The 17277-nt window shown below is 50.9% G+C and overlaps 1 protein-coding gene across 2 annotated transcripts in view; it reads right to left on the bottom strand.

Annotated features, from left to right (window-relative positions):
• Nucleotides 1–15317, bottom strand: part of MXRA7 (matrix remodeling associated 7) — a 32598-nt gene extending 17281 nt beyond the window's left edge. For both annotated transcript variants that reach the window (XM_043905419.1, XM_043905420.1), the window contains exon 1: nucleotides 14971–15317. In XM_043905419.1, the coding sequence (XP_043761354.1) occupies nucleotides 14971–15261 (291 nt within the window). In that variant the 5' untranslated portion in view covers nucleotides 15262–15317. The remainder of the gene's footprint in view (nucleotides 1–14970) is intronic.
• Between the last annotated feature and the right edge of the window lie 1960 nt (nucleotides 15318–17277).

Here is a 17277-nt window from a genome sequence, read left to right as displayed (position 1 = left end):
CAAGATGCCATTAACTGAGACTGCCTCTGGAGAGAGGAGCTGGTGGGGGCAGCCTTTCCTTCCATCTTACCCATTTCGGTATAATTTGGATTTTCTAATAATACACATGAACTGCACTTTAAAAATGCTACATAGGGATCGCTGAACAGTGAGCTTGAGGCTATTATACCTATATTTTCCTCTAAGAAAAGAAAGAAGGGAAAAAGAAAAAAAAAACCGATGAATCTAAGAGCTGGAGCCCAGAAATAAGCCCAATATCAAGACTAGAGAGGAGGCCAATTCTCCTATTGTGTGAGAAGGACACGAAGGTTAAAGGAAAAACAACAAAAAAGCAAGCACACTCCCTTTGTGAAGGAACTCACCATCCAGTAGGAAAGATATAAACCTAGATAATTGCCATGCAAGAGGGGAAATTCAAGAACTGATGCAGACCTCTTTAGTCCAAAGGGACGCAGCGTCACTTGACCTGCCAACACTCCCTTAGGGAAAGGCTGGTCTACATTTGAATTTTGCTCTTGACTTTTGAAGTGTGCTGCTTTTCAAAACTGGACTTCCCTGGCAGTTCAGTGGTTAAGACTTCATCTTCCAATGCAAGGGGTGCGGGTTCAATCCCTGGTTGGGGACCTAAGATCCCACATGCTCCACCACCAAAAAGCCAGAACATAAACAACAGAAGCAATACTGTAACATATTCAATAAAGGCGTTAAAAATGGCCCATGTAAAAAAAAAAAAAATCTAAAAAAAACTGGCTGTGACCCATTGGTGGGTCATGAAAGCAATTTAGAGGTTGCTACTAGTATTTTAAAAATGTGCAGCCAGTGTCTCAGTGTGGTTTTAAAATTTAATAACTTTAGGAGCACAAGTGCTCCAAACATATCCCAAAATGACATTTGAAAAGTTATTTACATTTAAAATATATTGATGTTTCTTATCCAAACTCATATAATACCACCATCCAGTGGCTCTAGTTGATTTCCAGACTTTGAAAAAACATTCATGGGCGGATGATCAGTGACTAATGGGATTGCCTTTGTGATTTCAGCCCTGTGATCTTATGGGATTGGATGCACACGTGACAGTTTGGATGTGACCTCAAGGGAGGTTGACCTGGTGTCTGAGGTGCCCAGAGGAGACTCCTCTAGCTGCCCTGTCTGTCTGGATTCTGCCACTTACAAAGACTTAAAATGAAAAACACAGCATTCAAATGTCAGGAAACTAAGTATAAAAGGAATTTAAATAAGTAAATACTCAACCAATGTGTTTTGTAGGTTTGTAGCATTTACACTTCTTAAGTTATTAAGACTTAAAACTGTACAAGACTTTGGGGGCACCCTGTATCCCAGAATTAAATTAAAGACAAATAGTGGTGTGTGTGTATGTGTGGTAGAGGTAGATACCGTTTTAAAAATCTTCTGTGACTGTATAAACGTGGGTGCAATTTAAATAGATTTCTTATGGTGAGACTTGACGTTTGGAAAACACTACTGAATTGGCCATTTACTGTTTTCTGCCTGCACAAAAACCCTCTTCTTTCAAAAGGTGTTCCTTGAAGCCTGTGGTCCTGGTGGGAACTGCTAGAGAGGCAGTCAGACCACCCCACCCCCTCCATGCCCTGTGATGGATTTGACAGGCGGATATGAACCATGGGCCCGATTTCAGCTTGGGCACAAGGAACCTCTGGTCCCAGAGCTGAGAGCTTGGGAGCTGGGGGTGACCCAGGGTCACCGGGTGGAGAGTCCCTGGCTGTGATTTGCCCCAAGGTCATTCTACCCCAGCCTCCCCTGTATGTGAGGGACTCAAATCCTGGTTCCCCGAAAGCTCACCTGAGCTGCATTTCTGTCACCAACAGCCAAAGTCCTGACCACTATCACTGTCCACTCACATCCTGCTCTGCAAGCCCAGAACATCTCAAGTTCTGCCAGGAGGCTGTTGCCTGTTTGACATACCAGCTGCTCAGCAGCCGGGGATGGGGAGTGGGGGGTTGCTCCGGGAGGTGGTTACTTACTGGACTTTTAGATAACAGAATAATGGAAAGGCTTCCATTATTTAAAAAAAAAAAGAAAAGTTAAAAAAATACCATTCAGTTGCATTTTGCCCTTAGTTTATAAAAAGTGTGTACCCAGCAGAAAAACAAAAGTGCTGGGGCCTTCCCAAGTGGTCCAACAGTTAGAACTCAGCGCTTTCACTGCGGAGGGTGCAGGTTCAATTCCTGGTTGGAAAACTTAAGATCCTGCAAACCATGCCGTGTGGCCAAAAAATAACCCCAAACAAACAGAGCAAACCCAAAAAACCAAAAGAGCTGATACAGACAATAAGAGGGGTAGGTTTCAGAAAGAGAGCGATTGAGACAAGGATGGAAGCCCTTCTGGAGGTGGGAGTTCTTAGCCTCAGTCCAGAGCTCTGCGCTTCAAGATGGTGAGCTGTGTGCCTAACAGCGAATGAAAAGAATAATGTGAGACCGTGTGCAAACTGTCGAGGGTTTTGTTTCAGTAAGGATTTTATTGGGAATTCCCTGGTGGTCCAGTGGTTGAGACTCAGCACGCTCACTTCTGGGCCCAAGTTTGATCCCTGGGTGGGGGCTAAGGAGCAGAGCTCAGCTGAGCCGGAGTGGTGCGGGGGGAGGCCCCAGGAGGGATGAGAATCCTAAGCTGGGTCTGAGAAGAGCTGGCCAGGCCTGGAACATCACGGCTTTTTCAGTGACTCCTTGGCATCTGCTGTGACCGCAGGGAGGGTGTGGGAGGCCAGGAAAGCAGGGCCGGGACCAGAGAACTCACATGGGACAAGGTACTGAGGAGCCACCAGGAATTTCAAAATGGGGAGAAAGAAGATAAGAGCTGCAGTTGGGAGCAGTATATGGGAACGCGCTGGCAAGACAGGAGGCAGGAAGGACTGAGTGCAGAGGTTCATCCATGCTGGTCCCCCACAGCACGCCCGAGGCTGAGACCACACCCCAGTCAGCTCACCAACCAGTGTCTTAGAGACTAGTTTATATATATATAGTTGTTGTTCAGTCGCTTAGTCATGTCCGACTTTTTGTGACCCCATGCCGATGGACTGCAGCACGCCAGGCCTCCGTGTCCCTCACCATCTCCTAGAATTTACCCAAGTTCATGTCCAGGGCATCAGCGATAACATCCAGCCATCTCATCCTCTGACACCCTCTTCTCTTTCTACCCTCAATCCTTCCCAGCATCAGGGACTTTTCCAATGAGTCAGCTGTTTGCATCAGGTGACCAAATACCAAAGCCTATATATCTAGTTCCCGAACCAGGCATTGAACCCATGCCCCCTGCTTTGGGAGCATGCAGTCTTAACCACTGGACCACCAGAGAAGTCCCTGGGCTACTTATCTAATTCAGCTTTTCCATCAGTGGAGGTGAGTGGAGGGATGGCCTCCTGACAGTCTCGCCAAGGCCAGGAGCCCAAGACGGGGGTCCCCCAGAGGCCAAGAGGGGAGGGGTGTCAGAGGGGGCAGGTAGGAGGCTGCAGGGCACAGAGGGGCTCGGAAGGAGGCTTCTTGGAGCCCCCAGGAGCCAGAGGCACACGCTGCAGACAGCTCATTGCCATTTATGGCTGCCCTGGCTGATACACAGGCTGAAGTGGAGCAGAGATGGGAAGAAATGGCTGCCGAGACAGGTGTTTTTTGGTCTGTCTGTCTGTCTTTCTGCCTAAGGAGGTGAGTCTGCCTTGGGGTCCTGCAAACAGGGTCGGTTGGACCCTGAGACCACCCACCTGAGCTGCACCAACACCCCCATCCCCACCCCCCTCCCAGTTAATCCAGACTGATTTTTTTTTTTAGGTTAGTACACTGACTCAGTTTAATTTTTGCCAACCAATTTCTTTCAGAGAAATTCTGCAAGTTAACAGAAGGATTAACATAATGTACACAACCCAAAGGAAAAACAACAAAAATTTTAAAACAACAAAAGATATACCGACCCTGTGTGACCCAGGGCAATAGGAGGCAATGCCCAAACTGCTGAAGAGATCCCCAACCCCAAACAGATAAAGGAGAGGTTCAAATCCAATGATCCCTGGGGAAGGATGTGGGAGTAAGACAGTTCAGCCAAAACCACTTATTCTGCTGGCTGCATCTGACAGTCATTCCACATTCTCCACATTTCCTCTGGCATATGCTGTCCCCCTCACCAAGCCAAGACATAGCAAGGTGAGGTCTACTGATATGCCCTCCAGACTGATTTTAAACCTGGAGGACCAGGGCTCCACCAGGCAGGCATCTAGGAGGCCCAGCTCCCCTGCGGAGGCAAAGACGGAGATAACAGGAAGCTCTCAGGGGCCCACAGCATCCCTTGCCCACACCCGCAGCCTGGGACAGGCCAATCAATGGCCCGGTCTCTGGAGAAGGTTTCTGAGAGGGGCCCCGCGAACAGGCAAGGCTCAGGGGCTGCCTCCCGGCTCCCACTCAGGCTGGAGTGGATTCGACACTGCTGGCAGTCCTTGCAGGAGGATTTCATCAGGCAGTCAGGCTGCTCATCTTCGGCACTCAGAGGGGAGCGTTGGCTGTGGGGTGAGCCAAGCCGGCGCCAGTGCCCGGGGCGTTGGTGCTGGGCGGGTACTGGGTGGGGAGGATGGGCCGGCAGAGGTCATAGCCAGACTGCTCTCTGCTTGCACCATCAAAACAACTCTGCCATCCCTGCCTCCAGATGAGAGCTCCAAGCTGAGGCCACTCAGGCCAGCTCCACAGGTGCAGCTGGAAAAGGCTCATCCCCTGTGACAAGGAACTTACATCTCATGTTTCAAACTGGCCCTTCTCAACCTGTCCAATTTTCCCCTGCGGTCACAGCATCTTGACTCTTCATCATGGCCTGGGAATGTTGATGCCAACCTGCCGTTTCCTTTCTATTGGGCCATGACACGTGGCAAGTGGGATCTTAGTTCCCTAACCAGGGATTGAACCCGTTCTCCCTGCTTTTGAAAGCCGTCTGGGATCCACCCCTTCCTTCTCCCTGCTCCTGCCTCAATCACTCAGTACCTTCATAGGCACCAGAGGCATTCCACTCTCCTGCAATCATCTCTTCTGAGGATATCTTAAAATGATGACTTTATCATGCTTTTCCTTCTCAAAGCCCCATAATGGTGGTTGCCACGTTCAATCCAAAAATCCCCTGGCTTTTGAAGCTCTCTGGCTTCCAGACTCAGTGAGGTCAGTGTCTAAGAGCTTCCTGGGAAGTGCTGTCCCCTCCCACCCACCATGCATGGCTGGTGGGGAGAGGGTGGGCTGGAACACAGGGTCATCCTTGGGACCACAGCCTCAGGCACAGATCTGTCCTTGGCTGTTCACCCCTGAGCCCCCCTCCTTCCTCTGAACAGGGTCTTCTGAGATCACTGGATCCAACTTGGATGATCTTGAGCTCAGTTATTCTACCCTCAGTCGGTTGAGCCCTGGAGCCATGTGAAACTGCTGCAGGGACCACTGCAAGGGGAGAGGGAGGAGCCAAGGGGCTGAGACCACCGCCCCCTCCCCACCCCGCCCCAACCCAGAGCAGTTCCACTTTTCCTCCATGCACTGGATTTCCTTCTGCAGAAGACTGAAGAGGGTAAAAGGTATCAAGGCTTTTAAAAAACCTTAGAAGGCAGGCTTCGCTGGTGGCCTAGTGGTTAAGAGTCCCCCTACCAATGCAGGGGACAAGGGTTCGAACCCTGGTCCAGGAAGATCCCACAAGCCATGGCGTAACTAAGCCTGTCATGCATCACAACTAATGAGCCCAAGCTCTAAAGCCCACGAGCCGCAACTACAGAAGCCCTCCAGCTCTAGGGCCTGTGCTCCATAGCAAGAGAAGCCTGCGCACTGCCACGGAGAGAAGCCCCCACTCCCTACAACTAGAGGAAGCCCGCGTGCAGCAAGGAAGACCTAGCATAGCCAAAAGTAAATGAATAACTCTTTTTCAAAAATGTTAGGAGGCCACTGATTTAATGTGGCTTCTACCCAGTAGAAAACGCCCGCTGATCAAATCTTTGATGAATTGCCAGTTATCCAGTCTGTGTTTGAACTCATCTTACGTCGGAGAGATCACTAGTTTACAGAGCCGCCTGCCTCTTTGGAGCATAATACGCGACTTTAGGGATGCTCTGCAGGCGGGCAACACGCAAGGCCTTGGGCACATAGAGAAGTAGACTCCTGCTGCCCAGGGCGGTTCTGCCGGGAGGCAGAGCCTGCCTGTCAGCAGGAACTGACAGAGTTTTCCTGTCTTTTTGTTATTATTGCAGCTTATTCATTCAGCAGGTACTTTGGTGGTGCCAGTGTCCGCCAAGTCTGTTTAGGAGCTGCGGATGTGGCCCTGGACGTGGCAGGCAAGGACCCTGTTCTCACGCACTGACATTCTGCCGTAGCCAACAGCGCAGGCTGAAACAAAAGATGACCTCAGCCCATGCTGAGAGCTGAGAAGGAAGTCAGCCCAGAGGGTACGACGTGTTGGGGGATTTCATATCCACCAAGGTGGTCAAGGACACAGAGACTTGATGGGGAGGAGGAGCAATTGTGAAGATGTAGGCCGGGGAGGGTCCGCCAGGCCTGGCGTGTGGGCTGGGCAGAGGGGGGCGGCTGAAGAAAAGGCTGAAGTGGGGTCCTGCTGGGCCTCAGGGGCCTGGGTAAGAGGGTGAGGTTTACTCTATCAGCCACTGAGGGGCTTTATGCAGGAGAACGGATTTGCTATCTGCGGTGCTCATTAGAGAGGGCAAGGGAGATGTCCAAGAAACTGCTGGGATGGTGCTGGGCTGGGTGCATATATTTTGATATCCTTAGCTATTTTAAAATTAATTAATTAACTTTAATTTTTGACTGCACTGGGTCTTTGCTGCGGTGTCGGGGGGGGGGAGGCACAGTGGTAAAGAATCAGCCTGCCAACGCAGGAGACACAAGACACTCGGGTTCGATCCCTGGGTCAGGAAGATCCCCTGGAGAAGGAAACAGGAACCCACTCCAGTATTCTTGTCTGCAGAATCACCAAGGACAGAGTAGCCTGGCGGGCTACAGTCCATAGGGTCGCAAAGAGTCAGACATGACTGAGTGAGCACGCGCACACACACACACACACACATGAGTTCTCTAGTTGCCTGTGGCATATGTGGGATCTTAGTTCCCTGACCAAGGACAGAACACAAGCCCCCCGTGCAGTGGAAGGTGGATTCTGAACCACTGGAACACCAGGGAAGTCCTGCATCAGCGTTATTGACCGGGAAGCCCATGTTGGACAATGTGTTCTGGGAGGCGGCAGGGGTGGCCTGGGCCCAGATGTGAGTCCTCCACTTGATACTATGAGCATGAGCTTTTCTAGCAAAAGGAAAGCACCTGGTAATCCTCGGACTCAAGGGGCAGGGGTTGGAGGAGAGGGGAGAGAGATTGAGAACTTGCACATCGCCCCAGGGCACCAGGAGTCAGCCCGCAGGATGGTGTGGTCAAACGTCCAGACTAAAAGGACCATCCTGGACTCTGACCTTAGATCCCAATTGAGGGCACATTCACAAGCCCCAAACCCTAACCCTAAGCCACTCTGTCTGGCTCAGACATCAGCCTGCCAGATTCAATCCTATCAGATTAACGGGTTTTGGCACTGTTCCTACAAATAGGATTTAGAGGACATCAAAAGCTTCATTAAAAAAAAAAAAAAAACAAAAAACCCTGAGGCAGCAATCAGGCATCTACCAGACCTTCAATCAGTGAGAATTAGGTTGAATTCTCCTCTCTACATTTCAGGATTAACAGAGAAGGTCAAGGACAGGGAGGAAAACCAAGGGACTGATCAAATCCGTCTGACTAAATCAGACTGACCAAATCTGAGAGGGTCAGAAGAAATGAGATCATTGTGTTGGGGAAAGCCAGGCTGAAGAATTTTGAGCATGACTAACTCCAAGGATAATAACAGAACACAGATGGCCAGAATTTAAGATCTCTACCCAAGGAAGGGAAACCAGTTTTAGATCATGAGGAATAAAGATAAAGGACGGTCTGACCCTAGAGTAGGCTTATTGATTTTCATAGGAGGCCACTGGGCCGGAGGGATATTCTTGTCATGAGATTGATCTCAGACTCTGAGTGTTCAGCAAATAAGAACTTGGCCGGGAGAGTGTTAATGCCAAGGTCACAGAATTAGGCCCTTGCTGAGACCAGGCTCAGGGCTGTCTCGACCAGATGGTTAGCAATGTCTGCAAGGATTTCTAACTTGAGAATACTAAACAGGGACCACCACTGGTGGTCCAGTGGTTAAGAATCTGCCGTGCAATGCCAGGGGACTTGGGTTCCATCCTTGGTCGGGGAACTAAGATCCCACAAGTAGCAGAGTAAGCAAGCCCGAGTGCCACAACTAGTGAGCCCACACGCCACGACTAGAGAGTCTGCGTGCCGCAACGAAAGATCCCACGTGACTAACGAAGACTCTGAATGCCAGAACTAAGACTCAACACTGCCAAATAAACACATGTGTGCACACACACACATGCTCGCTACCCAGGTCATGAAACAAGAGCTGATGGCTAGAAAGCAAATAGTCCCGGATTGCAGACCTCCTTTTAGCTCAATCCCTCCGTTTTGTAGATGGGAAAACTCAGACCCAAAGTTAAATGGCTTCCCCAAGTCTCCAAGGCTATTCAGAGGCAAAAATCTTAGATAAGCAAGTTCCCTGAATTCTTACATTTGGACTTCCTTCAGACCATTCAATCTCATTGGCTATTCTTTAGCTATTCACTGTAAGGAGAAAGGGACCCATGCACCCACCTCCCTGGAGAGAGACAAGGAATGATTGCTATTAGCATTCCAGCCTTCCTTTTTGGTTTGGACCAAGCATTGAGCTATCAGAAGGGCAGCCAGCAGCTCTGTCTGTGCATCAGGGCCTGATAGGAGGAGGTTTCCGGACTCCTGTTCCATTTATCTGTTCTCAACAAGGGCAAAACCGAGTGCGGTCAGAGTCAGGTTGTTCCAGAAATGCTCTGGCCACCAGGGACTTGGCATTTCTCAGAAAAAAATGTCCACCGGAGGTCTAAGTTGGTCTCAGCCCTCCCACGTTGTGGTCTGGGAAGGAAAGGGCTACAGAAGAGAAGCTGTCTAAAAGTGAGCACGCTCAGTGTTTTATTTCTAACTCTCTGAAACCAGGCACTTTTTTTTCCCCTTAGGGTATGTTCTTTAGGAATTTCCTTTTCCCACTAAGCAGAAAAATTTTAACTGACAGCTACATTTTCCACATGCAAACAAAACTCTATCACTGAAAGAAAGAGCAAAATTTAGCTATTAGGAAAGCCCCAATTTCTTTCTCATAAGAAAAAAATTAAATTATGGGCTTAAAGAACTTTGGGTTTCCCTGGTGGCTCAGACAGTAAAGAATCCACTTGCAATGCAGAAGACCTGGGTTTGATCCCTGGGTCTGGAAGATCCCCTGGAGAAGGGAATGGCTACCCACTCCAGTATTCTTGCCTGGAGAATCCCATGGACAGAGGAGCCTGGCCTGCTGCGGTCTGTGAGGTTGTAAAGAGTCCAACGGGACTGAGCGACTTTCACTTTCACTTTCAAAGAACTTTGCAAAACATACCCTTTGACATGACTAAATGCTGAACTCTGCTTGCAGCCCTTTTCGTCATCTTGTTTAGTTGATGTTCAGTTCAGTTGCTCAGTCGTGTCCAACTCTTTGTGAGCCCATGGACTGCAGCATTCCAAGCTTCCCTGTCCATCACCAACTCCCGGAGTTGACTCAAACTCATGTCCACTGAGTTGGTGATGCCATCCAACCATCTCATCCTCTCTTGATGTACATTGTTGTAGTTATTGTGAAGAAAATATTCCCCCCCCCCTTTTTTTTTTAATATTTATGTTTATTTATTTGGCTGTGCTGGGTCTTAGTTGCGTGTGGCATGCTGGATCTTTGATCTTCGTTGTGCACGGTAAATCTAGTTCCCTGACCAAGGATGGAAACTGGGCCCCCTGCATTGGGAATGTGGAGTCTTAGCCACTGGACCACTAGGGAAGTCCCACTATTCCTGTTTTGTGTTCAGCTTTTTTCCCTTACTTACTTCTACCAATTTGCTAACATTTGGATTATTTCTGTCCCTCCACCCCCAGAAAATCACTAGATCTGTTGCACATTTTTTTTGTATTCCCCAGAATTCATATGCTGAACCCCCAGTGTGATGGTACTTAGAGGAGAGGTACTTGGAGGAGAGGCAATGAGGTTTACTGGGGTCATGACCTTGGGGCCCCCATGATGAGATTAGGGCCCTTAGAAGAAGAGGAAGACACCTGAGTGTTCTCCATGCTGTGTGAGGACACAGCGGTCGGAAGTGGGTTCTCATCCAGAACCGAATCTGCTGGTACCTTGATCTTGGACTCCTCAAACTTCAGAACTGGCAGAAATAAATGTCTGTTGTTTAATGATTTTTTTTTTTTTTGCCACTCCACAGGGCATTCGGGGTTTTAGTTCCCTGACTAGGGATCGAACCTATACTGCCTGTGGTGGAAACATGGATTCTTAGCCAATGGACTGCCAGTGAAGTCCAATCTATAGTAGTACTATGGACTGCCAGCCAATCTATAGCAGTACTCTTTGTGTTACAGGAGCCTGAGAGGACCAAAGGACAAGACTCAAAGTGGTATGAACAACTGCCAGCTGTTTGGCCGTCCACTAAACGGACTTCTGTTAGGAGAACAGAAAGTGGGGCTACATTGACATCACGAAGCTCAGGACACAAAAGAGAAAAAAAGAAAAGAAAATACAATAAAGAAAAAAAATTAATGAAGGTCAGGGCAGATGATGGGGGATGGGATTTACCTTCGTGGTCATTCTGAGAAGGCTAGGGGCTCTGCAGCTCCCTGGGGGACAGACCTGTGGTGACAAGGCTGCTATCAAGATGGGCCTAAGAGCAAGATAATGTCAGGAAGGTGAACAGGGGCCCAGCCACATGGTAAGGGCAGACAGAGGAGGCTGTGCAGCTCAATCAAATCGGCACCGCGGACTGCCCGAAACACCAAGCCCTTTCCTGAGAAATTCCCCATCAGGTTCCTCTTTCCCAGCCCTGGATGTTGGAAAGTCCCAAACCTACAGAGAAGAATAATACAATGAACTCTCCTACACCCTTTCACTTAGATTCACCAATTGTTAACATTTTTCCATCTCTGTACTCTCTCTCCATACACATCCATGACGTGTGTGTGTGTGTGTGTGTGTGTGTAACTATCTGAATCATGACATGTTCTCCCTAGATGTTTCAGCGTGCATCTTCCTAAGAACATGTTTCTATATAATCACAATGCCGGCATCATGCTCAAGAAAGTGAGCATTGATTCAATAAAATGATCTAATAAATCATTCATTTGAAACATGATCCAGTTATCTCTAAAATATTCTTTATAGCTTCCCACCCCATCCAGAATCCAATCAAGGACCAGGTATTTCATTTGTCTTTCCTGTCTCTTTAGTCTCCTTCAACCTCTAAGCATCTCCCTGCCTGCTGCATTGGCCAGCAGCCTTAGAGGAAGTCCCTTCTCCATTTCTGAGCAGATTGAGGGCCTGAGCACCAGGATGTCTGAGTCCTGGCTCAGACAGAGCGATTCGACTCCACCTCTACTGAGTGACATTGATCCTCTGTCCATGACCACTGTTTGGCATCCTATGATACAGCCCTGCTGGAATCCACGCCTCCATTAGGTGAGAGGTCTGCAAATCCTAAATCCTAACCTGGACCTTGTGGGCTTCCAGGTGGCTCATTGGTGAAGAATTTGCCTGCCAATGCAGGAGACACGGGTTCAATCCTTGGGACAGGAAGATCCCCTGGAGAAGGAAATGGCAACCCACTCCAGTATTCTTGCCTGGAAAATCCAATGGACAGAGAAGCCTGGTGGGCTACTGTTCATGGGGTTGCAAAGAGTTGGACACGACTGACGCAACTAAACGACAACAACGACCTCAGCACCGCAAAGCGCTGCTTCCTGGCCTTACACGGGACCAGCTTTTGTTCTTGACATCATTCTCCGTAATTCTTTGTGAGGGTGGGCATGCCGCCTCCATCCCTGCCCACTTCCACACTAATTCCTCAGAGAAATGACAGGCTGTTTAATAATACGACACAGCTCTCCACTCAGCCTCCCCGGCCTGCCTGATCTAACCCCCTTTCCCTCAGCAGTTGCTCAGCCTCCCAGCCCATCGAGGGCCTTCAAGCGACTCGATTCTCCTGCACCCCGCGGTCGCTTCCCCGTGACCCACAGCCACAGCGGAAGGCAGCTTCCCTGGGCTCTGGATGCTTCTCAATAATCAGCTTTGTGAGCCTGGGCCGCAGCTGCCCCTGGGCCTCCCAGGCCTCGCCGGGAGGGAAGATGATTGGATTAGAAGGGGCTCGGTTAACGGAAAAAGCAGGGGGGAGGGGAGAGGTGAGTTAAGTGCTGCTCTGCTGGGCTGGGGCTGGGCCCGCCTGCTCTCCCACTGCTGCCGTTCCCTTAGTGACAGACAGACCCAAGGCTGGCTGACGGCAGCCCCAAACCCAGACGTGAGTTACTTTTCCCGGCGGGCCTTCTGGCCTGCTCTCTAAGACGGGGCAGCATGGTCATCAGAAGAAAGCGCCAGGACCTGCTCTTTTTTCCCCTAATATTTATTTATTTGACTGCACTGGGTCTTAGTTGCAGCATTTGAACTCCTAGTTGCAGCATGTGGGATCCAGTTCTCTGACCAGGGATCGAACCCAGGCCCCCTGCATTGGGAGTTTGGAGTCCCAGCTACTGGTTCACCAGGGAAGTCCCTGGGACCCGTTCTTGAAAATGCCCAAGTCCACTTCGGGACAGTTTCTTAGAAGCTTCTTCCAGGGTAATCCCACTGGCGGCAAGGCAGAGGAGAGGGAACAGCTGATATCTGTGTCTCCAGCACCTGGCCCCGGGCGTTATGCACAGTTGGAGTCGACAGGGGCTTGATAGCTTAGAAGAGGCTGGAGACCTGAACCCGAAAGGGAAGGGCAAGACCTCCAAGGGAGGAAAACAGACTTAATTCTCCTGTTGCCTGGGTCATGTCAGGTCAGGACATGGAGACGAAGGACAGACACACAGCCTCAGCTGTCACGGTCATCCGCTCGGGCAGTGCATTGGGTTCAGCTCCAAGTCTGTGCCCAACATGTGAGCCTCCATGAGGCGTCTCGTCCTTCAAAGCCTCTACTCACCCTCACAGGACAGAGGCAGATAGGGCTGCTTTTTAAGCCACCACGAAACCCGTTACCTAGATATATTACTGACAGCCTAGAGGCCTTGTAGAAACTTCTTTCAGAAGTGCTGTAATCTGGACGATCAGGAGATGACTGAGCACTACTAAAGGACTTTTTAAATTTTTCATTAATTAATTTTTGGCTGCACCGCACGAGTGCACTGCCTGGCATGCGGGATCTTGGCTCCTTGACCAGAGATTGAATCCAGGCTCCTGCAGCGGAAATGTGGAGTCTTAACCACTGGACCACCAGGGAAGTCCATAAAGGACATTTTAAACTTCAGTCCAGAACCTGCCTCTGGATGAAAAGGGGCCAATGTATTCACTGTACGACCAGGGCTGATTGAGAGCAAGTGGCAGCCTGAGAATAGCCCCTACACGTTTCCTGTTCCCAAGAGAATCCTAAACTCGGAGAGCAAAGCTAACACATCAGCATGCGTCCAAACCCTACCTGCCAACACCACAGGTGAAGGCAGCAAGAACAGCAGGGCCTCGGTGCTCCTTGGGAAGAATACAGCAACTCTGCTCAAGCTGGTTAGAATACACTCTAATGACACAATTCATCACCCTCTTGTCAAGCAAAGCGCCTGCTCACAGGGGGTCTGGAACAATTACTCAGCATGCCTCCGCCCAGCCTTGCTGCCTCCTCCTCCTGTCAAAGGGTTCTCTCCAGTATAAACCATTGTGTCCAGCAAAATTCAGAGTGGGCGTTGCAGGCACGCTGACAACGCACCAAAACCTCTTGCTCATGGTTTCCACCATCCCAGCCAGCCTCCCTCGCAAGGAAAGGAGCCGGGGAGTCAGAAAAAGGCGTTCTGATCAGGGTCTGGGCCCTTGGTGCTGGCCCCGAGGGTCCAAGGGCGCTGAAATCCTGGGAATGTGCAGCTAGCAAATAGATTTCCAATGTAAAGACGTACATCGGGGAATTCCCTGGTGGTCCAGTGGTTAGCACTCTGTGCGCTTTCACTCCTGGGGGCCCAGGTTCGATCCCTGGTTGGGGAACTAAGATCCTGAAGCTCTTAGTTCTACTAAGGACTACCTCTCTGGCTATCCTGAAGCAAGACTGAGGGGTCAGGACAGAGCTGCAGAACAGCAGAAGCAGGAGGGTGGGCTTGGGGGATGCTCAGCTGCACTGCAGGAAGGCTTTATCCTGCTTGCCCACTGCACACTGGCCAGGCTTATCTGCAGCCCCAGGTGAGGTGTGCAGAGCACCATGCAGTTTGAAAAGGACAACAAAAAGGATTGCAATGGTCCAGTACTTTTCTTTCAGCCCCACCCCATGGGTTTCACACATAAATGACTCAGGAATCCGGATTCCAAATAGGCCTAAAAAGAAAACGCAGTTTTCCTTCTTTAAGTATTCTATTTTATTATATTACTCTCAGGACAACCGCCATCCTTGAAGCCCTGGAAACAAGCCACAGACACGTGCATTTGGAATCCCGTGGGCTGGAGGGTGAGGGGGGTGTGTGTGGGGGGAGGGGTGTGTGTGTGTGTGGGAGGGGGGTGGGTGTGTCCCGTGCCAGAGGAGAGGCCAAGCAGAGGAAAGCCAGCCAGGCGACAACCCGCAACTCCGAGGCTCGGCCACACTTCGAGGGAGGGCTGAGAGTCGGCACGCCGGGACCTTCGCTTCCTGCCGATCGAGGGCTCTGCCCTCCTCGGGGCAGCCCGGCCCGAGGTTGGGGGCCCGGTTCTCGGCTCGGCCGGGGGCGCCAGGGGGCGCCGAGTGGCGGGGGGAACCGGGCCCAGGGGTGGGAAGGGGCGCCCGGGAGGGCGGGTCCGTACCTGCCTCTCCTCGGCGGCCTGCTCCTCCGCCTCCGCCGGCGCCGCCTCGGGCTCGTCGGGCGGCGCCGGCTCCCCCGGCCCCTCGGGCGCGGCCGCTGGCTCCGCGGCGCAGGGGCCGGGCGGCGCGGGCTTCACGCTGGCCTCGGCCGGAGGCGCGGGCTCCGGGGGCGCGGGCTCCGGGGGGTCCGGGCTCGCGGCCGCCCCGCGCCTCACCAGCAGCCAGGCGAGCAGCAGGGCCAGCGCAGTGGCCAGCGCGGGCAGCGCGGCCAGCAGTTCGGCCGGCGCCTCCATCGCGCCGCGGCAACCCGAGTGCCCGCCCGCGGGGACCCCGAGGGAGCCCGCCTCGCCCCGCCCTCGCCCCGCCCCGGGGCGGAGTCCCCGCCGCGCCACGCCCCCGGCCCGCCCCCGACCTTCCCGGCCCCCGGTGACTCAAGATGCTGGGGACAGGAGCCCCTTGGGAAGCGCCCTTGAATCCCAGGTAGGCCGGACTCCCTTTGAAAACTAGGGTAAATACCCAGCACTCCGGGGTCCTTTTGGCATCATTTTAGCCCCGCACAAGTCATCTTTGAGCATTTTAGAATTGCCAGGGCTTCCCTGGTGGCTCAGACGGTAAAAAAAAAAAAATCTGCCTGCAATGCGGAAGACCTGGGTTCGATCCCTGGGTCGGGAAGATGCCCTGGAGAAGGGTATTGCAACCCACTCCCGTATTCTTGCCTGGAGAATCCCATGGAGAGAGGAGCCTGGCAGGTTACAGTCCATGGGGTCGCAAAGAGTCGGACACGACTGAGTGACTAAGCACAGCCAGGGAATGCTGAGGGCAAGGTAAAGGCTGTAGGACAATGAACCAATTCTGCTTACTTTCAGCCGCTTTCTAGACCCATCGCCAGCGGCTTTTACTCTTTGGGGTTGCCTTGGTACGTTCATTCTCACAGAGGACGTTTCCAGGTGCTGGCCTGTGAATGCCCCATTCCTGTCCGGACCCAGCAGGGAGGGTCGTGGAGGCTGCCCCCAAAGACCGGCTTCAAGGTCAAACTCGATTTTCTCTACCGTCTTTCTTCTTCGAATAATTCTGTAATGTAGGAGAGGGTGAAATGAAGGAAAAGATGTCTACTGTTTTTGCTTCTCCAGACCCTTCCAGGGCTGTTACTGAACGGTGGAGGTTGGAGATAAATGTAACAGAAAACCCTTTTCCCTACCACTCCCAAACCCTGCTCTAGTTATTTTAAAAAAAACAGACAGTGGACAGCTTGTAAGGTGCTGTGCCAAACACAGGACTAATATTGAAAAACCAGGCCCTGGTTTTCGCTTAGGATGCATTCAATACTTTTTCGGGAAAAGCAGTGTCTGAGTTGATATCTGATGTAAGATGCTGGAAGGAGTGAGTTCTTTTTTAATTAAAAAATATGTTTTACTTTTATTCATTTGGCTGTGCTGGGTCTTGGAGCAGCATCCCAGATCTTCGCTGCAGGTTCTTTAGTTGTGGCATGGAGACTCCTAGTTGCAGCAGGTGAGGTCTGCTTCCCCAACCAGGGATGGAACCAGGCCCTCTGCACTGGGAGCATGGAATCTCAGCCACTGGACCACCAGGTCCCACCCACCCATCCCCCGCCCCGCCCAGTGCTTCTTTTTAAAAGGAAGATGCAAGAACACTCTCAAGCTTCCTCTTGAGCTCTGGCTAGGACAAGCAAGATTCCAACAGCAGGGTGAGCTTAATCCTGCAACATCACATAATGTTAGGGGGACACACAAAGAGAATTTTAGTGTTGGTTGATGAAAAATGCCCACTACTCTGAAGTGTGGAATGAGGTTTTTCTCCTGGCTACTGGCTTTTGACCACTGGGGGGATGTTCACCCAAAGTGTTTGGACCTTTTTTTTTGTCACCTGTCTCCCCTGTTTTAAAGTGTACAGTTGACTCTTGAACAACATGCATTTGAAGTGCATAGTTCCACTTACATGTGTATATTTTTCCATTAAACAGGAATTGCAATACTATGCAATCTGAGGCTGGCTGCAGAACTGTGAAACTTGGATACGGAGGGCTGACTCTCAGCTTTTCTTGAATTTTTCACTTTGCATAGGGAGGGTCATACCCCTAAACCCTGAGTTGTTCAAGGGTCAAGTGTATTTTTAAGAGGTCCCTTTGTACGGACAAACTCAGTACACTCTGTTGACTTTCAGATGAGTAAGAATGAAAACAAGGACAAGACAATGCAAAAAACCCAACCCCAAATCAAGTTGCTTTATTTAAAATGGTGAACAAGTTTCATCATAGTCCAAGTTAAAAATGCCAATCCAGTGGCAGCTGT

Source organism: Cervus elaphus, chromosome 5 (assembly GCF_910594005.1).
Source record: "Cervus elaphus chromosome 5, mCerEla1.1, whole genome shotgun sequence".
Lineage (NCBI taxonomy): Eukaryota > Metazoa > Chordata > Mammalia > Artiodactyla > Cervidae > Cervus > Cervus elaphus.
This window is presented reverse-complemented; position numbering and strand designations above follow the sequence as displayed.